At 31.1% G+C, this 23,319-nt stretch overlaps 2 protein-coding genes across 3 annotated transcripts; one reads left to right on the forward strand and one right to left on the reverse strand.

Moving 5' to 3' along the window:
• The first annotated feature begins 1,446 nt into the window (after positions 1 to 1,446).
• On the forward strand, positions 1,447 to 2,555 carry LOC134273079 (uncharacterized). The gene is made up of 2 exons (XM_062755256.1): positions 1,447 to 1,526; positions 1,750 to 2,555. The coding sequence occupies exons 1-2, from the start codon at positions 1,460 to 1,462 to the stop codon at positions 2,268 to 2,270; spliced, it is 588 nt and encodes a 195-aa protein (XP_062611240.1). The 5' UTR covers positions 1,447 to 1,459; the 3' UTR covers positions 2,271 to 2,555.
• Positions 2,556 to 13,387: 10,832 nt separating this feature from the next.
• LOC134273078 (slit homolog 2 protein-like) lies at positions 13,388 to 19,476 on the reverse strand. Of its 2 annotated transcripts, XM_062755255.1 has the most exons (8): positions 18,993 to 19,476; positions 18,779 to 18,850; positions 18,595 to 18,666; positions 18,261 to 18,332; positions 18,092 to 18,163; positions 16,817 to 16,888; positions 16,240 to 16,433; positions 13,388 to 13,684 (listed from the first exon to the last, which is right to left on the reverse strand). In XM_062755255.1, the coding sequence occupies exons 1-8, from the start codon at positions 19,175 to 19,177 to the stop codon at positions 13,650 to 13,652; spliced, it is 774 nt and encodes a 257-aa protein (XP_062611239.1). In that variant the 5' UTR covers positions 19,178 to 19,476; the 3' UTR covers positions 13,388 to 13,649. The 2 variants fall into 2 exon arrangements, with proteins under 2 accessions (XP_062611239.1, XP_062611238.1); XM_062755254.1 differs by lacking the exon at positions 13,388 to 13,684 and having other exon boundaries at positions 16,131 to 16,433.
• Positions 19,477 to 23,319: the final 3,843 nt, after the last annotated feature.

Genomic DNA, 23,319 nt, shown 5'->3' on the forward strand with positions numbered 1-23,319 from the left:
ATAAAACACTTAATTATTATAAAATTTATGCATTAAAATGATTTAGAAGCCACTTCTGATAGACTTTTTTAGAATTCAATATATCGCATATCACTTTTAAAAATATTGTATCGTATCGTATCGAAAACTTTGGCTCAATACACAGCCCTAATTGATAATACATGTAAAATATAATATTTAATGCTAATTTTAAATCTTAGACTACCTTTGAGTATCTTCACAGATATAACTAAAAAACGACAAGATGCATTGTCTAATAAGTACAAAGAATTAATAATCACCTCTGCATGCATGGGTTTGATATTCATTTGAGAAATAAAATATCATTTTTTGAGTTTCACTGGGGTATGACATGAAGTCGGTCACGTGATCAAATTCTATAACGCCCGACTTCATGTCATACCCCATTGAAACTCTAAATAATGAAATTCTATTTCTTATATTTATATTTTTTATTTTTTTATTCATGTTACACAATGAAATAAAGGCATTATTTAGACTTTGATTTTGAGATGCAACTTAAGGCTACTGCGACGTCATGTGACGTCACAATGGGAACTTTCCAATTTGCTCGTGCAGTTTGCTTTCAATACGCAAGAAAATCTTATTATATGACCAACTGCATGACATCGAAAATTGAATTTCAGTTTTATTAACATTGTTTTATCAGGAAAGACATCAGCAAATGTAAATAAATGTATATAGATAAAAAAGTAGTTCACCTGGTATAATTATAAGCACTAAAAATTGAGTTCAAATTCATTCAAAATATTGATATCCTTTGTTTGAAATCATTTATTTGACAATGATCGCTTATAACGGATATAGAGAACTAATACTTAACAGACAATTCATTATAAATGTACGACTAATCAACAAAGTGTTTCATAGATGTCAGATCCTCCAGAACTTTGTCTATATATATTTGAATAAAGTCATTTTTTTTAAACACAGGGTTGTATATTATTTTTCATATATTACAATAATGAACGTCTCGGCAGCCTCTATAGTTAATAGATTATAAATGGACGATTTAAATTTTTTTCTCTATTGACTAACTACGCTTTTGAATCTTCCTGTCGATTAAATAATGTTTATTCTCGTCAGAGTTTTTTGTTGAATGGGCTATAAATAGCTTTCTGCTGGAAACTGGATTTCCTCCACACAGACAGTCTAAAAATACATGCAAGTCATAATCATGAGATTCAAAGTTGCTAGTTTTTTCATTCCGTACAACACCTAGAGGTTCTTAGATTCTTCTATAATTTTAAGGTAAGGCACATTACTTTACATTCATTACACTTTATTTATCTAAATATTATCTAATACAATGAGAAAAGAAATAGAAAAAAAATCTTTTATATGAGTATCAAGATTTCCTCCTGAATTTAACACCGCATCTGGTTATTTCAAATTAATTTTTCTAGTTTTGTCGTTTTATTTAGCTGAAAACACAAAAATGAAGACATTTAATGGTTTTGTTCTTTTGCTGGTTGGCATGTTATCAGCTTGCTGCATTTCGGAAGGTATTTATGTATATATATAACATAAGGCACATAATATTTGCCTTGTCATTGAGGTTGATTTAATATATTATTACATTGTTATTTCACCTTGTTGCAAACGAATCTTACTGTAATACTGGATCTTATTAAATATTTCATATTGTTTTGCTTGAAAGAAGTATATTCCATGAACAGTACTGACATTGTTAGCATCAATATATGACCTATTTAATATCTTTTGCAGGAGCTTCAATCAGAGAAACAAATGCTTTTAGTTGGCAATGCAACAACACAGTGATACACGCCCTTCATCTGGGAGAAGAGTACTTCATTGAGAGTGTTCTCTTCCCCTCTCTCGGAATATCAAGAAACTTTATCAGAGCTGGATCTCTTGCTGAAAGAATTATCAATCATCCTTTCTTCAACAAGTTAGTAGGGCTCTCAGTGGAACTTTTTAAGAACACGATCTTGTCGTTTTTTAAGAAAGTGGCCGAAGAAATTCCATTTGTTCAAGAAGTGTTAGAGGCACTGAATTTCTTTAATAATGAAATTGCTTCTGCGGTTTGCCGAACGTCTGGCTTTATGATCGACCGAATTGGCAAAAAGCGTGATTTTGAATCGTTATATTTCAAAAATTATTTTAGTAGATTAACTTGGGAGGAGAAAATTTTGTACGGGATTAAATATTTGGTCACATTAGTAGAGAAGGATTGGGAAAGATTTTATAGTGAGCTAAAGGGGGACATTGAGGGATTTTTTAATTAGTTAAAAATGTTTAATCTTTTTTTTTTTCATCAGGGAATAAATTTGTTTTCGGAGATTGATTTCAAGACTTAATAGTATCCAAAAAACCCTGTTTTTCAACAGGTTTTAACAAACTTTTATCAAATATACTCGGTAAGCCTACATAGAGCCGTTGTACATATATGTACCTGTAAGTTATTACTCTTTTGTTTTCATAATATGTTATGTTTGTCTTGCGTAGCTTCTTTTGCTTTCACGGTATCAAGATATCCGGTGATGATCGTCAACTTTAATGGCGGTGGTGGTGGTGGTTGGGGGGGGGGGGGGGCATCCAGTCGGATAGGAAGGAGGGCAATTAAAAACAATACTTTTATTTTAACTGCATTTTTTTGTTTTAACATTAAATAATAAAATATTTATGCTCTTTGGCAACCTTTATGGATCTTTTTTTTCTTATTTTCACGTAAAGTTTTTTCCCTCTATAGCTCTATATTGTTGTCACTTCTCTGAATTGGATTTTGTTTGAATTTTTCATGGTCTTTTGCATCATTTCATGTTTTGTCTACATGTACATGATAACAAATTATTCCGAACATATTTTAGCGCAATTTGCTTGTTCATACATTAGAATTGTGAAGATAATGCATTCATATTTTTAATAAATAAATCGTATGAAAAATCTTATTTTTTTCCTTAGCTCCCCTGAGCTAAGAGCTCAAATGAACTCTTCTGAGCATATTTTGTTCTACGTCCGTATGTCTGTCCGTCTGTTTGTCTGTTTCAATCTTAACTTTTCATATGATTTAAATTGGCAAGTATCGGTTAAGCTTCTGTAAAATTATTTGTATGGACCAGAATCTAGACAATGACGGATCCTACATCAAAAGCACAAATCGTCTCCCGCGTGGCGAAGTGGTTAGAGTAAGGAGTGATGGGGTTGGAATCTACTGCGGGACAAGGACCGGTTCTTCAGATAAAACTTTATAAACTGTGTCCCAGTAAGTGTACGTACAAAAAAGATCCCTCACTGCTAAATTGCTCTGAGTGCCGAGTACATGTATAAGTAAACGTTTTTTAGCATTCCACTGGCGATTTATTCTTTGGTGAGAAAATTCTTGAGACGGACGTTAAGCAAGAAATAATGAATTAAAACTCACTTGCAATAATCGAAATAATGCAATTGATGCTAATGAATAGTTAAAATGTGTTATTATTACCTGATTTCAGAATTAAGAAGATTAAAAGTCTTAATTATGTTTGAAAATCATGTGTCTTAAGCATGCACAGAGCACTTTTTCATAATGTATTTGTGAATAAGTATAAATTTAGGTACTAAAAAGAATGTAAAGCTATGCTACACATACGAATATCAAACTAATTACAAATGCTATAAAACATTTAATAAACGAATGGAAAGTTTTCATCAACTTTTAATGCTTATATCTTTATAAATGTTAAATTTTATCTATAAACATTTACCTAGATAAATAAAAAGCAAAAAAAACAACGTCGAGTTTTGTAGTAACGTGGACATGAACATGACACTTTAGACGTGACTTATACATCGCATCTTATAACCTGCTCACACGGAGAGATTAATTCGAATTAAACGTAAATTACTGCAAATTTAATTTGAAGTGCGTCCACCTGGAGCATTTAATGCGAATAGGTTTATTTCAGAGTAGTTAAATGTGCATTTAAGTACTTTGCATTAAATCCGTGTGAACGCTTAGCGAAGCTTATTCGAATTAAATTTTGACACATGCGTAAGGCCAGAATCAAGTCACATGAGACATGTTTGAAGTTAGATGTAGGTATTTTTATAAATTTTCTAAATTAATTTTGCCCATAAAATTTTTTTGAGTAAAAGCTATGGTTCAACCCTACCCCCGGGGGTCACGATTTGAACAAACTTGAATGTTAACTACCTGAGGATGATTCCACTTGATTTTCATATTTCCTGGCCCAGTGGTTTTTGAGAAGAAGATTTTTTAAAAAATGACATTATTTTTCATTAATTCACAATTACAACTGTATCCCTTGAATGATGGCATGGCCCTTCATTTGAACAACATTCAATCCTCATTACCCAAAGGTAATTTGTAGCAAGTTTGGTTGAAATTGGTGGAGTGGTTCTTGAGAAAAATATGAAAATGTAAAAAGTTTACAACAACGCCAACGACAACAACGACGACTACGACGACGACAGACAACGGACAAATTTTGATCAGAAAAGCTAACTTAAGCCTACGGCTCAGGTGAGATAACAAAGAGGGCAAAGAAGACAAGAAAAATTAATGAGGTTATGAACTACGACGCTTCACGCCGGAATGTTTCATGAAGCGCGTTAGCGCTTCATGATAAATATGCCGGTGTGAAGCGTTGTACATGTAGTTCATATACCTCATGAATCTTCAAAAATTTTAAATTCATTTCTTATATTTACATCATTTTTCTGATGCCTTGTCATAAATTTAGGTCATTCAACTGTCATTTTTAAAGCAAGACAGTGCGCACTATATTTTTTTGACGCCAAGTGCGGTTTTGTGACGTAACAATGGAGATATTAATGCTTATTCGTGGTACATATGTGATGTAGTTCATGGGAAAATTAACTGCATTTTATTTTGTAAAGAAACATATGGGAAATTTATTGGAAATGTAAATATATTGAAAAATATGTCAGTAACACGGATTTTCATTTAAATCGGCAGTTTTCAGGCTTTGGTTTGGTAATTCGACATACATTCGACGCCATGTGACATAAAGTTTAAACGCACCAAATTTCACATGCAGTTTAACGAGCCCGTTCTAAATTGAACCTAAATAAGTATCTGCACTTGCCTTAACGGTTGCACCCTCACCATATTATAATGTAATGGTTGAATGGGTATTACAAGCACACAATTACATGCAAGCGATTTAATGCTATATGAATCTATTATATATTCGAGTTCCAGTGTACTGATTTTTTTTCTACAAAGACTATGTCAAAGAGATGAAGCTTTTCTAATTTCTGGATATTCATTATACTTCTGTACATTTGGTTAAATCGAATTTCTTCTGATGTGGCATCGAACTTCATTCATCACATCTGGGAAAGAGGAATCACACTGACAACCTGGGTAATAACGAAGATCATTGACATTAAATTTAGCTCCTCTTTCGACTAATAATTCAATCTTTTTAATTCTCTGTGTTGCTATGAGCCATTTATCTATAAGGATGGATAAAAATGATTGCTTCCAAGTTTTATCTCGAGAATCATCATATATATAACTAGCATATTATTTGGCTTAGTGCCAAGGTCTAATATATAACGGAGATGTCGTACGTCTTTACTAATGATATGTTCCATCATTTCTCCTTCTATCCAAACAAGAAGACCATATTTTCTTTTTGGTACATGTACAATGTCGTCAAACACGTTCAGATGAAAATCTGCGCGTTCAAAACTTTTCAAAATTTCAAAAAGATGATAGTTTCCACTTAAGTTTTCTTTCGAATTCTCAGCATCGACCAAACATCTTGCAATTTCAGGTTTGTTTTCCAAAACTGCTATCATTAGAGATGTAAAACTTTCTCCGTGTTCATTTTTCAGTTTGCTCCCGCTTTAATTAACAATTTGACGACTTCAAGGTGACCATTCTTTGATGCTATATAGAGTGGGAAATACTTGTATTTATTTACTTGCACATTACATTTTGCTCCCGCACAGATCAGAGCGAGCACAACTGCAAAGATATCATGTTCCAATGCGGCATATAATGGAGTTCATCTGCAATAACCTTCTTTGTTGACGTTTGTTCCATGCTTAATCATCAAAATCGCAAGTTTGACATAACCTTTTGAAATAACGTCAAGGAGAGAAATTTTTTAGCTAAATATTTACATTTTACCTTTGGACAGGTAATTAGCAACTCTTTCAAAATTGTAGAATTGCCTGATTTAGCAGCGTGGACAAGTGGCTTTAAGTCTGATTCCATGTTTTTGCATATTTTGAATTGCCTAATAAGATCGCTTGCGATGTCAAGGTTTCCTTCATTTACAGCAACATTAAGCGCTGAAGTACCATCTGAACCTGCACCAACTTCCATTAAAGCTTTAACCACCTCTTGATGGCCATGTTTGATAGCAATCAATGAAGATGTAGTTTTAAATTTATGTTGTTGATCATTATATGTCAAGCTATTCAGAAGATACTTGACAGAGGTTAAATTATCAGATTTTGACGCCATCTGCATTAGATTCCCAACGTCTGATTTTCAATTTTCTATAAACAAATCGAGCAAATTTATATTTGGTTGTTCTTTTGAATGTATCAATTTAGATTTACTTAGGGATGATTTTCTCTCCAGAAGAAATTTGATCAGTACAAGATTCTTAGATTCTAACGTTGCGCGTAAAGGAGACTCATTGAAAGCATTGACTTGATTGACGCTTCGTGATTCCATGTTTTTGCATATTTTGAATTGCCTAATAAGATCGCTTGCGATGTCAAGGTTTCCTTCATTTACAGCAACATTAAGCGCTGAAGTACCATCTGAACCTGCACAACTTCCATTAAAGCTTTAACCACCTCTTGATGGCCATGTTTGATAGCAATCAGTGAAGATGTAGTTTTAAATTTATGTTGTTGATCATTATATGTCAAGCTATTCAGAAGATACTTGACAGAGGTTAAATTACCAGGTTTTGACGCCATCTGCATTAGATTCCCAACGTCTGATTTTCCATTTTCTATAAACAAATCGAGCAAATTTATATTTGGTTGTTCTTTTGAATGTATCAATTTAGATTTACTTAGGGATGATTTTCTCTCCAGAAGAAATTTGATCAGTACAAGATTCTTAGATTCTAACGTTGCGCGTAAAGGAGACTCATTGAAAGCATTGACTTGATTGACGGCCTCCACTAAATGTTTAACCACCGAGAAGTGTCCACGTCGACAAGCAGCAGTTAAAGGAGTATCTCCATGATAAATATCAGAGGTACAATATCGCTTTGAATGTTGATTAACATTTTCAGCTTTCACATTTGAAAGCTGAAGCTTCACAATTTTTTCATTGCCTCCATAACATGCAAGAACCAGTAATCTGCTTGCTTCTTTTTCTGTCTCAGGGGTTGAAGTTCCCATGAATAGAGCTTCCCTGGTATCCACACGATTTTCTTTGGCAACCTTCAAAATGTATTCTAAAATATCAGTGTGACCATGATAGATAACCCAAGAGATAATGCGAACTTTCTGAGTCCATTCCTTATATTCCCTCGTTCGATCAGCAAGTAACATGTCTTCTGTAATGTCACGTGATGCTGTCAGGAATATCTTTTGATATGACTCTTTAGATTGATACCATGATTGATGTCCGTGAAATGCACCAGGAACAATCTTTGGAAAAAAGGATTGAGGTGACAGGAAAATATTCTTGATTTTTCGAAAGATTTCTTTTCAAGTAAAAGCATGAACTTTTCAAGAATTGCCTTATTGCATAACAACATGCTCTTAAATACAGTATGCAGGTCGCCCCTTTCTATGCTTTACGACACGCGACTCCAAACTGCATTGCAACTGTTGTTGTCTATAACAGAGATAGGACTGTCTAACGTTTCATAGTTTTTAGTCCAATCTATTCGCATTTCTAGCCATCTTTGTATAAAGCAATAGCTCATGTTTGATAAGAGCATGGCAGGGAAGTCGCGTCCATAGTGAAGTATTATTTCTTCTGCAAGTATGGTATGGATTATTACATAGGCAGAATTGTCATTAATCACTACAAACTTCCCCAATAGTTCAGATAGTATCTTTTCAACTTCTTTAAAGTATACTGTTTGGCTGACATTGATATCAAGAAAAAATTGAAATTTTTCATTCACCAATTCTTCTAACTTTTTCTGGCAATAATCCATGTTTACTCAGTACACATAAAACAAGAATGGCATACTGTAAACTGCATTCTCTTTTCATTGAATCTAACATATACGAGATACATTCTCGCCAATGTTGAAAGAACATGGAATGAAAATCTTGAAGTCGATCTATTCTGCTGAAAAGATGACACAAAACTGGATAATGTTCAATATTTTGAGTCAGATTTTCTGAGATAACTCTTGATTTTGTTTGGTCTTCGAGATGCTTTACAAGAATTCGTTCTCTTCCCTTCAGGTTTATTTGATACTCTTCACTGTCTAAATCAACTACAGACTCAGCATGGAAAACAAAACCATTTGATTTCATAAGATGATAGGTTTCCTTGTCACATGTCATGATTAGTTGGGATTTTTCGCCAAGAGCATATTCGATGCTTGAATCTAAGTAATCTAATCTCTCCATATCTTTTCTATCAATGGTCAACTTGTTTAAGAAGTTATCAAGGGTTGAAGAGTTGAACATCATCGTGATATCCAAAATTTATTATATCTATCGGATCTGACACAGATATTACTTCGTAATCGTTTTGAAGTAAGAGGGCAATATCTCGCATGGTTGCGGTTTTTCCCGTGTTGTGCGATCCCATTAAAATGCGTATCTGATTCTCTCTCACTTTCTTGACAATAGATTGAAAGGAAGACATTTCAACAAACACTAGATCATCAGGGAACCATCCCCGTAAAACTTGTTTATTTCTTTCTGTAAGAAATAAAATGTCCTTAATTATCTATAAAAGTTTTTATTGCCAAACACATTATGCAAACCAAAAATCAGTAACAATGAAAGTAACCCATAGTTTTGATGGTTATCATATCAAGTATGGAATGTTTTAAAAAAGAATATTATATTAACATATTTTCAAAAGGTAAACGCATATTTTTATTATTTCAAAAGCATCTTATTTTCAAAAAAAGTTTTGCTCTTTTGCGCTCTAAACATAAGGAATAACTCATTTGAATTTGTAAAATGCATAAATAATGAAAAAGGTTGCGTATGTATAGCGAAATATATTAGGTAATTTTGTCGAAAAGGTGTCCAGTGCAGTTTGAGAGAGAGAGAGAGAGAGAGAGAGAGAGAGAGAGAGAGAGAGAGAGAGAATAAGAGAGTGCGAGCCTCAAGGAACGTTTGAATTATATATAAATACACACCTCTTTCCTTGTATTTCTCTTGTCGAGATCGATGTCGTTTAAGAACGAGTTCTCCTTTATTAAACCCTAGATAAGCAAAAAATAATTACTGATTTTAATGCTCTATTGATTGCATAAAATGTTTGCTACTTTTGAATTAATGTTTCATAATGATATAACATATTTTTTGCAAAGTTATCAAATGAAATAAAATAAAAGGAAAAGTTGAAAACTTACTTTGACCATACCAGGGTGTTGTACATTCCCTATTGAATGGTTCCATATCGTTTATGTTTCACTCGACTCAATGCTGCAACAACAGGATAAAATTCATCACAAATATCGTTTTTCGTGCATGATTCAGCTCGTTAAATCCATGTCAGTATCAGATTCAATATTCTTTTGCTTCTAAAAAATAATTTGAAATACTTATTATTTTAACTGGTGTATTTCATAATTTTTTGAGCATTACAACTTTTTTTTCATTTGTTTTAGCAAGTTTTTATTGTGTCTTTTTTTAATAAAAATATGTAATTGATTTTGACTTATGTACTTATGCGTAAATCTTAAAATTAAGGAGTCATAGCAATTTGAGAGAGTGAGGATGCCTAGTTGTCTTTGCATAAATGAATATTCATGTATATATCACATTTTGTTGCATGTAGCCCTTTTGTATTTATTTGGCCTACAGTGTAATTTTTGGACATCAGTGTGATGGCAGCCGTAATTCAAAAGCCCAGTACTGACTCTAGGCTTTATTAACGCCATTATGGCGAAGGCAGTACAGATTATACAGTATAAACTATATATCATTTTATTCAATCAAATTGTGCGTTACATCAAGAATTATATTATTTCATGAAAATTGTTCATTTAAGATTGAAATTGCCCAATGACTATATAGATAGCAAAAAGTCTTGTCACCCTTTATTACTAGATATATGTCCAATATTAGCTACAGTATTACGTGGTTGCAGTTATACTATATGTTTAAATATATGTAAAAAAAAAAATAATAACCTATATATAAACACGATAACGAAACAGTTAACAACCTACCGGTATTTTATTCATTATTAGAATTTTATTTTATAAATTGAAGAAGGATACAGAGATAACGAACAGTATATTCAATATCAAAATCCATAAAAACAATACAAAATAGGAGCAGAGCAAGCACGGACCTCCAAAAACATCAGAGGTGGGATCAGGTGCCATGGAGGAGTGAGCTGCCCCTGTTGACCGGTCACACCCGCCGTGTGCTCCTTGTCATGATCGGGAAATAACGGAAAAAATCCATCATCATTTCAATGTATAAATAATGGTCTAACAATAAGTATGAAAAAGTCAGTCAGCATTTGACTTAATGATACATGTAAATTGTATTTGCTGACAAGGTCGTTGTATTGACCATAGAACTTACGAAATGATGACTTTATACAAGACCGTTGATAATTGAAGTAAAAATCATTTTCAGATACTTGTACTCGTGATTATATTTTACAAACTACCTAGATTTCAAGTGTTTTCTCAGGGCTCTGAACAAATTGTTATTGTTTGCTTGACTACTTTAATTAACTTTTTTTTTCTCTCTCTTTTATTAAAATATGGTACATAAATAATTCATTGTACACAAAAGCATAATACATACATTGCATATCTATTTGAACCTCAAAATCACAAGAAATTGCCTATCTCTAGATATAAATTATCATTAATTACATGTGCCTTCCTAAGAATTGCGTTTTGTAGACAGAAACAATTTTTTATCTTATTTCGAAGAATTTCTGTATACATATTTTCTTTTTCAAATCTACATTTCATTTTATATTTATAGATGTTAAAACATATAAATGACAATAAATTATTCAATCTCGTTGTTTTTGAATTGATTTCGTTGTAAAAACCTAGTACAAGTATTTTCCATGTGACTTCAAAACCCAAAAATAAACTAATTTTTTTCCATATATTTTTACAGAGTTTACACTTGTACAAGAGATGTTCATTGTCTTCAACAACCATACAATATTCACAATAAGGTTCTACATCTTTGTTCCATTTACTTACATTTAGATTATTATTCAATATGCAATTCAGTAATTTATAATTTAATTCAGCTACATTTTTTTCATACATATACTTAATTTTAGCTAGATATACATTTTTTTCAGATATATTTGTAACTAAGATCGAAAGTCTTTTGCCACAATTAAAGAAAATATACCTGTTTTACGATTCACAGTTTACAAATCCGCCTAAAATCCTTGAGGTGAGAGCGCCATAACATTAGGAAAACATCTTGTAGTTTGCAATTTCTCTATAGACTCTTCAAATACCTTTATAATGCTTATATTCAACGCAGCGGATAGCCGGTAATCTTTATTTCAGTGATCTGAAATCATTGTGAAGGATATTTTGTACGTCTCACATTAAATCGTCGACACAATCCGTCAGAATATAATTTATCCCGATTTTATCTTTACGTTAATGTATTCAGTATACTGTGACAGGATTTTAAACCTAAAAAATATTACAAAGAACATTGCAAACGATAAAATGGCTAAGCAGCAGACGGCTGATGGTAACTAATCCGTATACATTTCTCAAGGAGGCATGCTGATAAAAAAATGCTTAGCTAAAGGTGCATTGCATCACATGTACAATAATCTTAATAGAGAGATTCTTGTCAGGTTTATGACTAGAAGATGTTTAAAGTATATTTGCTTATATGCCTTATTTGTTCAGTTGTAAGGGATTTAAAAGATTATAAACTTATATATTTCCTTCTCCTTCTCATTATTATACAAAAAAAGCGGGAATGGTAGGCTAGGTAAAGTCAATCGGACACTTTATTTTTGGCGGAATGGCTGCGCATGAAAATATGTTGTTTTTTTCTGCCCCTCAAAATAAGTACTGAACAATTAATTTAGTTTCAAATTTTACACAATCAAAAACGTAATGGGTCTGTGTAACACTTAACAATTAAAATTTCTAAAATGATTTTAAATTTTCGAATGTTAATATGTTAGTTCAAATATCTGAATGTTGTTGGAGCTTTGTATTGTAATGTTTTAGGGCGGAAGACATTAGACACACAACTGATGTCGTCGTTGTGGAGATCAGTTAAGAAGATAATTCAAAATCATTTCATTTTTAATAAGTACTTTTAATATTTAATTAGTTATTGAAATTCTTATAACCTAACTTAAATCTTATTTGCAACAAACATACATATCTCAAACTCATATTCATGTTATAAACGATGATATATTTTATGAATTGTAAAAGTTTTAACGTTATACCTCAGATTGTTTCGGAGCTAGTGTAAAAATAATTTTTTGGACATGTTGTCTTCTGGTGAAACTTTATTCCTTTTAGTCCATTTTCTCTAACCTCTACCGATTTTTCATTACGATCAGTATACAATGCGTGACTCATCGGAAAAGATCATTTACATTAACGAGGCATATAGTACCATATCTATTTCAAGGAGTCCATGTTTTTGTTCTTTAGCAGAATTTGTTATCGTCAAATTTATAATTAAAATTTTATAAAATTGAAACCTGTTCATTGTTTTTACTATTACATAATTTTGGATTTTTTAAATACAAACATTCTTTGAAAAAATGAGTCATGACTTTTGAGTTAGCTTATGTTTTATTTATAATCTTAACTGATCTTTGCTTTTTTTATTGACTGTTGACCTCTTTTGTGAATATGACTACCTACATGTATATGATACTGCGGTGGTACTTTTGCGCACTGAAGAAATAAAGGATGTTACTGATGTTACAACAAACATCCTCGTAGGCACCTTTTAAAAAGAATTAAATATTAAATACTTATAAAATTCATCTATGATGATCGCAGGAAAGAATATTTATTTCTAGTCTTCTGTGTTTACTTTTTGTGTATGCTTTAAAGCTTCTATGAAAAAATCAATGAATGTAAAGAAAAACGTACCTCAGGCATTCACACGAAAGAGAGCATCAATCAATTGAAATAGAACAACTTACTACAGAATATAAATAAAACATAAGCTGCTTCGAAAAAGTAATATCTCCCTTTTTTTATCAAAGAATCATTTTCAGTGATCTCTCCATTACTGAAAAATTCTGGAATGAGGCACAAAACAACATTCCTGCAATCAATCAATTAAATGCTAAAAAATTCTGCAAAACATAAATAAAAACTAACTGGTTGGGATCTCAGAAATACAATGAAAATTTCAAACAAATCACAACAAAACACAGGCCCCTGGAAACTACAATGGTAAAATTGTGAGTCTAAAAAGTGATCAATCCTTTTTGACCAGCCACATCGTCCACGAGTACAATGTTTTGATTAGGTAAACTTCGTAATCCGAATTGGTATAAAGCCTAAAAGTAATAATTATGGAAAACATGTTATAAATAATGTTGATAATTATCAATAACACCTAAACCATTGGTCAATAATTTTAAGTAATGGAACAATAAACAAGTGCCTTATATAAGTACAATCAAAAGAAATACTTTAATTTGTTACTATCACATAAGTCTATTTTCGTAATCATCCTCCTTTTACTTCCTGTTAGATGGGATGATTATATCTGTTTGATGGGTTGGAGAACTTCAACATATTTCCATAAACCTGTCATTTTTCTACAGAGGTATCATTATATATTTATATTAAATAAGGATTGCAGTTGAAAAAAAATCACGACCGGACTTTGACAAATGTTTGTATGTATGTAAATGAACTTTTCTACAGATATTAATTCAAAACAAATTAAATTTTGCTCAGGTTTAATGGTGTCGATAGAATTTGTTCCAGTCAATTATAATATAAAATGATCGAAAACTTTCCTATTACAATTAAAACACAATTACATCAATGAGTTTATTCTTCAATTTTGCGTTTCTTTTTTCTTGTAGTCATAGACAGGTTATCCCTTTACAAGATTTAACGTAGAACCTACGTCGTATGACATCATGTGTTTAGCCTGTGCTAGAACCATTATGACGTCATAATCAATTTAATGTTACTTTTTCCCGTACTTTACAGATTCAATAGAAATTGTAGTAAATACTAGTAAAGCATTTTGAAATTCATGGAATTCATTTTAAAATCATGCTAAAATACTCTTAATACCTGTAATCAATTTATATATTTTTAATCATAAAGCTAAATGAAACATAAATTTCTCAAATTAGAGGAATCTGTAGGAACTTTCATTTACTATAGATCTTGACCTAAAGTGTACAAACCCAAGACTTTGTCATTTAATGAAATTACATTGTGATAACTTGTAAATGGTATGCAGCTATTTTGAGGGAATGCAAAAATCCTAAAAATTAAATCTTCATTTGCCAACTAAAGAGCATCATTGATATCTTGATAAATGTGTGTCTTGAGTCAAAAATGTGCTGAATATTGTGTATAATTGTTTGATGTCTATCATGAAATGCATGCCTTTTCATAGTTTTTTGTTAACTATGTATTAATTATTTTTAATTAATGTGGTTGTTGTTTAATTAAAATTTTTCATCAAATATGATCAATTTTAGATAAATATTAACATTGTAAATCTGAAAGTAACCCCAAAAAGTCATTTATTTATTAAATCCTGTGTAAGTGCAAAAAGGTCAAGAAAAGGAACATCAGTAAATAACCGATTTCTCGTTAATTTGAGGGGAAAGGTAAATACTTTACTCTCTTTTTGTAATCGTTTTGGCATGTTCTTCATAATATGAAAGAATGAAAACATTCTGACAAAGGCTTCTTAAAAATATTGACAAATTTAGGGTGAAAATTGACTAAAAAAATAGAGTTCATTCGCCTATCTTTTCCTAAATGTGGACTAATCTTTTATGTCAGCGGAATAAAAAGAGAATTTTTTGGTGAGAAATACTGTTTAATACTGTTCAGTTAATAAAGTCGACAGAAGACAATGTTTAAATAAGTATTTTTGAGATTTTTCATATTCTCTTTATGACAAGTACCCCTAAAAATTACTGAAAATGTGTAGTCGCAGTATGTAATTACCATCCCATGTTTCACAGGCTGCACTACATTTAATAACAAGGAAACATGCCATGTGCTTTTGACTGATTGATAAGCGAGTGCTTATTTATTATTTTGAAAAGTTTGACAAAGACTTTTCCTGCATAGGTTCCACCTTAAATCATAGATTTCTTAAGAGTTCATAACATTAGTTTAGTTGATTCTTAATACACCTCATATTGCAAGTACATCGATATTGTCTTTATCCAGAGTTTTGTAAATCACAAAGAGAGTAAAATCAATAATTGTATTTGCAAGCGTATTTAAAGGAAGAATGCATACTTGTACTTACCAAAGTGAGTTCTTCTTACAATGCACAAATGCTTTAGCTTTTTAAAGGAAACTAAACGTGTGGCATGGATTAAGCAATTCAAAGCCGTTCAAATGCCCCCTTTTTCGTTTATTCTTCGAAAGATTTCTTCATTTTACATTCCATTAAATTTCTTTCAATGATATAAATTTTGCTTGATTTTTCACTCTCCGAAAACAAGGCTTCTCTCCTCATTTCCAAAGTGTATTACACGTGTATTTATTAAAAATACATTAAAACTTACTACTCCTGAAGACTAAGTGTCTTCCAATTGGTACAGTAATCAGAATGTATAACAAATGTGTAATCTAGAAACATGTTTTTGCAATCAGCTAGTGCATCAATAACATTGTCTTTTATAACTAATAAATAGATTTATATGTTTTGTACATATTGATGTTTTTTCATCATGATACACATGTATGTGTTTTGAAAATGTATTATTGCAAATATTGTCTGTGAGATATATGTCTCTTGACTTCAATAAACTAAACTTAATTTATAAAGCAGAATTATACAAACACAAATAATTATTCCATTTAGTTACGTAAGCTTTATCAGAATAAAAAACGTCCTTACTATGTTCACATTCCGTAAATCCCTTTAATTTGGGGTGGCAGGAAGGAATGTTAAAATTTCTCAAGCGTACTCCTGTTAACTGTGATGGAGTTCTACATACTGTTTCATCGTCTATTAGTATTTTTCTCCCGTATGTGAAATTCAAGAAGTCATCGAGGGTACAGTTGCAATGTAAAGGATTTTTGTCAATGAATCTTTTAAAAAATATTAAAAAAGAATAGTTTATTCTCTGCAGTTGTAAAGTGAAATATGCATATTAAATATTTTGATTATTCAGAACAGTTTTCAGGAGGATACTTATATTTATGAGGGAAGTCGAATGGTTAAAATATATGGGAAGAAAATGGTGCATTCTTGTCATTGAAATGCTTTTATAACTTTAATTCTTGCAAGAAAACTATGTAGAAATTGAAATAAAAATTTTGCAAAGCAAGTTTACAGAATCAATAATGTTTCGCTGATTTGGTTTTAATTAAATTTAAATTAATTTTTGCAGGAAATTTTTTTCTGTATGAATTGTAAGGTTCTCCATTTCAATTCAGGAAATGAAAGACCGATTCAGATAAATTTTACTTACAGGTATGATAAACTCCAGTTATGGACAAACATTTCTCTGGTGAAGACAGTAATTTTGTTACCTCTTAGATTGCTTTAAAACAACAGATATTAAAAATAATTATTTTAAACATATAATCGGCATGTAAAACACTCCTGAAATGTAACAGGAACTAGAAACAACTCATATAGGATAATGTTTCAATGTGATATTTTTTCTAATATTTAGGATAAAGACCATCTTGAAACCATCTTAGATTTTATATATAAAAAAGTTAAAGACTTTATAATGTGTATGCAGTTAAATTTATTCAACTTACGTTTATGAACAGGGTTTAAGTTGTCAGTTTCAATATTTCAAATAAAAAGGTATCTCAAGGGGGGCCGACTTGAGTTTCCATTGCGCAGTATTTCGCACATTATAGTAAAATGAAGCGTATTTACTGTTTTAAAGCAATTTTTTCACTTAATTAAAAAAAACTGACAAAATTAAGAAATTACTGGTTAGAGAATTTAATTACAATTTAATGTAACTGATTTTTAAACAATTTTTCAATTGATAGGTAGATTTTAAGTCGTAACATTGTGTTTTTGACGTTATAATAAATTGAAGCTCTTACAGAAGATGTTTAATAATAAAAAATATATATTTTATTCGTTGAATTGGATAGAAAAGCAGGCATAAATGCTATGATTATTCTCTCCATAAGGGGTTATATAAATGTTATAATAGAAAAAGTAATAAATATATGCTCTTGAAATTATAAACATATTGATTTGAGAATTTCTCCCTTAATTTTTATACTATCATATTGCATAAATCATTTGTATTGTCATATTTAGCAGTACTCTATAAATCTGGAAAAAAAATCTTTGATTTTTGGCATTTTAAGATGGTCCATTTTGGAAACAATACCATAGCATTTTGTGTTCCTTGCACATAATGTACAATATAGTATTTATTATCACATATTATAGTTTGAGCAAAACGCCTACAGTAGTATTTATATAATTCGCTGTTAAGTGCGAAAAATTTGCAATTTCCTATGTACTAGTAATCCTAATTAAAGTAAATGTCCGTCCCGTATTTTGAGACGGACCCTTACAAATACCTGGACGGCAGATTCCCCCTAAACCTGGCATGTACAGTTTAGTCAATGCAAGTTATATATGGTTAAAAAATAAAGTAGTCTATTGTATTTTTTACGCAATAAAATACCAGTCGACCCCCGTACGAAGGGAACAAAGTGTTCTGTTCATAGCCATTTAATAATACATCGGTTTAGTTAATACTTACAGTCCGACCAAGCTAATCAAATCGGAGAATGCATTTCTATTGATACTGCTTATCCAGTTTGATTCTAGGTTCCTGAGTAAAACAACAAATATTTTATTTAAAACCATAAAATTAGTTGCTTAAATAAAAAAAAAGCATACATGTACAGTGTTTTTTTATAACTACTTACAATGTCTCCAGGCTATATAGTCCCCGAAATAATTTGTCATCTATGATGGTAATCATGTTTACTTTAAGAGATCTACAAAGAAGTCTGAATCGATGAGTAATAAGTATTTACAAAATATACATATTTTATTGATATCATGCAAGTGCACTTTTTAATTTGAATATTTGTTTTCGAAATAAAGAGGGTTTTAGCAACTTTGGCGCGAAAAAATTATGCGCTTATGAAAGAATACCGCTAGAATATGTGTAGCGCTAATTCACGATTACCCCTTACCAAGTGATTGCACTTAATTAAAAATTATCTTTATCAACCCCTTTAAACATTCAAACATTACAATTTTCTGAGGCCGGTAAGTCTATCAAATGCTCCATTTTCAATCAAATTTATTCCGTTGAAATCTATGTTTCTGAAACGAAAACATGTACAATATAAAGAATACACTTTATTATATTATAAATGTATCATTTTTAGCAAGCAACAATTACATTTTTTCGACGGCAGATATCTCTATTACTCACAGTGACTGTATCTTCTCAATTCCTATGAATGATGTATTGCTTATAACTTTTATAGCGTTAATCGATAGCTCACTAAACAATAAAAAGAAAAAAAAATAAACAAATAAAAAAAAAATAGACACGAAATATTACATATCTGTAAATTTCTTTCCAGCGAATATTGAAAAGATTAAATGTATTACATGTACAATTCAATTTTGTTTTAAAAACGTACAGAGTACATGTGTCCTTGGGGAAGTTCGATGTAACGACCGAAATTCTCTTATCTCTGCAGTCCACAGAAGTCCCAGTGCAGTAACATGATGGCAGGCATTTACACGAAAGAGGACAAGAGTCAGTCAAGGTAGCAAAGATCACGAACAGATATATATTAAACCATAGTTGTTTCCAAACATCCATGGTTTCACTCTTTTAACGAAGGGTTGTTTTAAAGGTTCAAAAGAAAAAATACCGTTTAGATATCAATCTCATAAATTCGGGAACGATTACATAATGTGAAGAGTTCAAAAACATGGCCTCCTAGCAACAAAATGAATGGTAGACTCAGGTGACCCACAAGAGGAAGCAATCCCTTTTAGCCAGTCATATCTGCTAGAGGCCCAAACCCACTGTAAAGGTTAGGTTGTGGTACAAAGACAGCGGCTTAAAAATTATTGATGGAAAACGCTATAAAAAAGATTTTTAAACGTCAAAATATATGACAACTGACGCACCCAAAGAAATGCATTAGAACCTAACATTGGCCACTTTTCTTATATTTACTTCCGCAAAAAAAAATTAATGAGACATGTGTAAATGATTTTAAGACCTACTTTAAAGTATTTCCTCATATCTGCCCTTTTTCTAAGGACCTAAGCAATATACATGTATTTTGTGTCAAATAAGGAAATACAGAAAATACAGAATGAAGTTTTAAACGAGAAAGGATTTGAACAAATTAACATATGAACATGTTAAAGTACTTATAAAAGTATCAAATTAAACAAGTGTAGTTTTGATTGGGTTTAAAGGTATCGGAAGTACATACACCCGTCTCTTTATAAAGTTAATCTTTGATTTTATTTTTGGACTCATTCACAAATACCACTCCAACAAAATAGTTTTTGCAAATAGATAACATGTATATATATCATATGAATTTAAAAACTTTTTGTCTTTTGAATGAAATTATAAAAATGAAACCATTTGATAAATGATTGATTGATTGAATGATTCTTTGTTGTTTTACGTCCGATTCAAGAAAATTCACTCATATAGAGACCATGTACCGGAGAAAGGTTTCAAACTTTTACCTTTACAAGGCACTCAGGGCCATTTAGCAGTGAGGGATCTTTATCGTGACAACGTCTACTGAGACATGGGACTTTGGTTTTTAAGGTCTTATGCAAAGGACCCACAACTTTCACTTCAAAATTCCGAGCACATCACGAAGGAACAGTTGATTAAAAGGTTAACATAGAATTATTCATTCAAACCACTTTAAAATTAGCTTTTATCAAATTTAAAATGTATGTTTGCACCATTTCCTTGTCAGTAAAGAATACAGAAACTAAATTGATTCTATTTAGTTGCTTAATAATTAAGGTAAAAACTGATCATTGATCATAAAAATTCTAAAATCTCAAGTTTAAAACAATAGATGCCTTGATACCCCCCCAAAAAAGTTTTGATTTTTAACTAAACAAGATGAAATTTTGATGTTTCCTTGTTTAAGATGTAACTTCTTATGGCATATTGTGTAAAATATGAACGTTAATCATGTTTTCTCCAAAGGTTTTTTTCAATTAGGTCAAACATGAAAGTAAAGGGATCAGAAATCATAGCATACCCTAATATATTTTGCCATAGGTAATAACATGTCGAATATAAAAACCCTATCTCTAATCAATGAAAAGCTCTGCGGAAAACCAAATTTTTTGAAAAGTAGGTCAAACATCAAGGTTTGAGGTCACGGAAACAAAAATCATAGAGTATTTAGAAAGTTCTTTTAGTTTGAAAGCCCTATCTGTTATCATTCAGCTGTCAAAAATCATAGTGTATTTACAAAAGTCTTGTCACAGTTTATAAACGTACAAACGTAATATTAAAGTCCACTCTCTTGTCATTCAAACGATATTACCAAGGTATAAGTTTTGTGACAGACGAACAGAATGAGAGGGTAACGGACGGACGGACGAATGAGATTTAATGTGCCCTCGCTTTTGCAAAAGCGGGAAACAAAAACATTATTACTTTCAATTTTTTTTCCTTTAAAATTAAGAACCTGTCGTGAAGAAAGTAAACTATTCTAAAAATTCTAGTGGAAGGATTTGCATCCCAGCTTTATTTTGAAGAAGTTTCTAAAAATATAAACCTCTTTAATCAGAAGGGAGTAACACTTTTGATAAGTTTAACAATTGTAACGGATATGTACTGTAAGAAGACACAAAACAATTAGACGAAAAATACGAGAAGCTTTTCGATGCTGAAGAAACGTCATGGATGTTTAAATTCACTTTTTGTCATGAAGGTTAATGAATAGAGCAAAATGACAAGTTTGAGCTGATTCTTTTTCTTAAGGCTGTTTAAAATTAAAACTATGTTTAACGTCACCCGCGCGCGCAGGTTTTGGAGAAAATCGTCTTTGAAAAAAACAAACAATTCGGAATTCCGTATCTCCGTTCCGGTTTGGTTCTACATTTAGCGACTCAATTGAGCATCCCGTAGTGACAGAAAATATGCTTTGATACCTTAGTATACGGTGGTATATTTAGGACACGCAATTATTTTTTTTTAAATACCAGAAAAAAAAATATCTTGTGAAAACGACATAATTATCTTGTGAAAACAAGATATCATCTAATGAAAACGACTTATTATCTTGTGAAAACGAGATATTATCTTATGAAAACGACATATTGTCTTGTGAAAACGAGATATTATCTTGTGAAAACGACATATTATCTTGTGAAAACGAGATATCTTGTGAAAACGACATAATATCTTGTGAAAACGAGATATTATCTTGTGAAAACGAGATATTATCTTGTGAAAACGACATAATATCTCGTGAAAACGAGATAAATTATCTTGTGAAAACGAGATAATACCTTGTGAAAACGAGATATCATCTTGTGAAAACATAATTATCTTGTGAAAACGAGATATTATCTTGTGAAAGCGACATAATATAATAAGTTCTTTGATCAAATTCTTGTATAAAATTTCACAAGATAATTTTTTTATGGTATTTAAGAAAAAATATTTGCGTGTCCTAAATATACCATCGTATTAGTAGATGGTGTTTGTGTTTTAATTAAAGAAAAGGAGTGAATTAAACAGTATGGGATCATAAATGTAAGTAAAAAATAGATGTTTTATGATTGAAACTAATGAAAAAGTCTAGTTTGTTGATTTTTTTGTCAGTCTTCGAATCACATGTACCATGTGTACAGACTGTGACAATGACAGACTCAGTTCGTGATTATTTTGGCTGAACTTTTCATCGTAATTTGGAGAGAATCGAGAGACTTTACTGAGTGCAAGATGTGTAAAAAAAAAAAAATTTATACAGTGAGATGCATCATTTGAATTTTATTTAATACTTTCATATTAAATATCTCAGTCTGTAAAAATTTAAAGAAACAGTAATTAGGTTATGAGTAAAATAACTGATTTCTTCATATTTCATGTACCTACAAATAGCTACATGTTTTTTGAAAGATAATACTAGTCTTTGCCATTTGAGCAGGGAGAAGCTTACAGAAGATAGGGCCTTTCAAGTGAAGGAGAGTAAGGAAAGTGGTTGGGGTATTTTATGAAGGGAAGAACCCTGTCCTGTGTGCGGAATTCAAGGTATTTAGAATAAACTACATGTAATACACTTTCAAACTAAATTCTAATAGATCTAGTACTATGAGAAAAAATAAAACATAATTCAATTTCAAGATATTTCTTAGAAATATCTTGAAATAATTTCTATATAAGAATGTATTAAATATTGTCATCATAATTTTTATTGTAGATATTGATCAACTATTCCCACAAGAAGAAGCATTTCCTTACATGGTACCATGGATGTTAGGCAATATTTATCCAAAGGACAACCAAGGCCTAGTTAAAAGCCACTTTATCGAAATGTTATTCTGCTCAAGTAATTGTGCGACAGCTGGTGATGTAAATTTTTACATTGCGCTTAAGAGTCTAATGTGTTGGGGAAGTTTATTCCATAGATGTACACCTGAATACTGAATACTGAAAAAAGGTCTTGAATAAGATTGTAAGAAATTTTGGCAATCTTAGATCATAATTACTTTCAGATCGCAGGTTTCAAGAAGTTAAAGAATGAAATTAAAATAAATTACAAAGATACTTGGGAGTCGTTCCACAGAAAATTTTGTATAATAATGTGTATTTGTATAGATCAACTAGCTTATAAACTGTTAACCATTAAGTTTCTCAAACAGTGGTTTAGAAGATGAATCGGGACTTGCGTCAAGAATAATCTTTGCTGCCCTTTTGTGTAATTTAAATAGTCTGTCCATGTCCTTCTTGGAGGCATT

This window comes from Saccostrea cucullata, unplaced genomic scaffold (genome assembly GCF_032062105.1).
Source record: "Saccostrea cucullata isolate Sc308-1 unplaced genomic scaffold, CSIRO_AGI_Scuc_v1 ctg1156, whole genome shotgun sequence".
NCBI classification, from domain to species: Eukaryota; Metazoa; Mollusca; class Bivalvia; order Ostreida; family Ostreidae; genus Saccostrea; species Saccostrea cuccullata.

Excerpts from the sequence above, each read along its gene's own strand:
- LOC134273079 (XM_062755256.1), top strand. The coding sequence starts at position 1,460 with ATGAAGACATTTAATGGTTTTGTTCTTTTGCTGGTTGGCATGTTATCA. Across the intron at positions 1,527-1,749 it reads AGCTTGCTGCATTTCGGAAG|GAGCTTCAATCAGAGAAACA; the intron begins GTATTTATGTAT and ends TATCTTTTGCAG.
- LOC134273078 (XM_062755254.1), bottom strand. The coding sequence starts at position 19,177 with ATGGATGTTTGGAAACAACTATGGTTTAATATATATCTGTTCGTGATC. Across the intron at positions 18,851-18,992 it reads CCCAAGGACACATGTACTCT|TGAGCTATCGATTAACGCTA; the intron begins GTACGTTTTTAA and ends TTTATTGTTTAG. Across the intron at positions 18,667-18,778 it reads ATTGAGAAGATACAGTCACT|AAACATAGATTTCAACGGAA; the intron begins GTGAGTAATAGA and ends TTTTCGTTTCAG.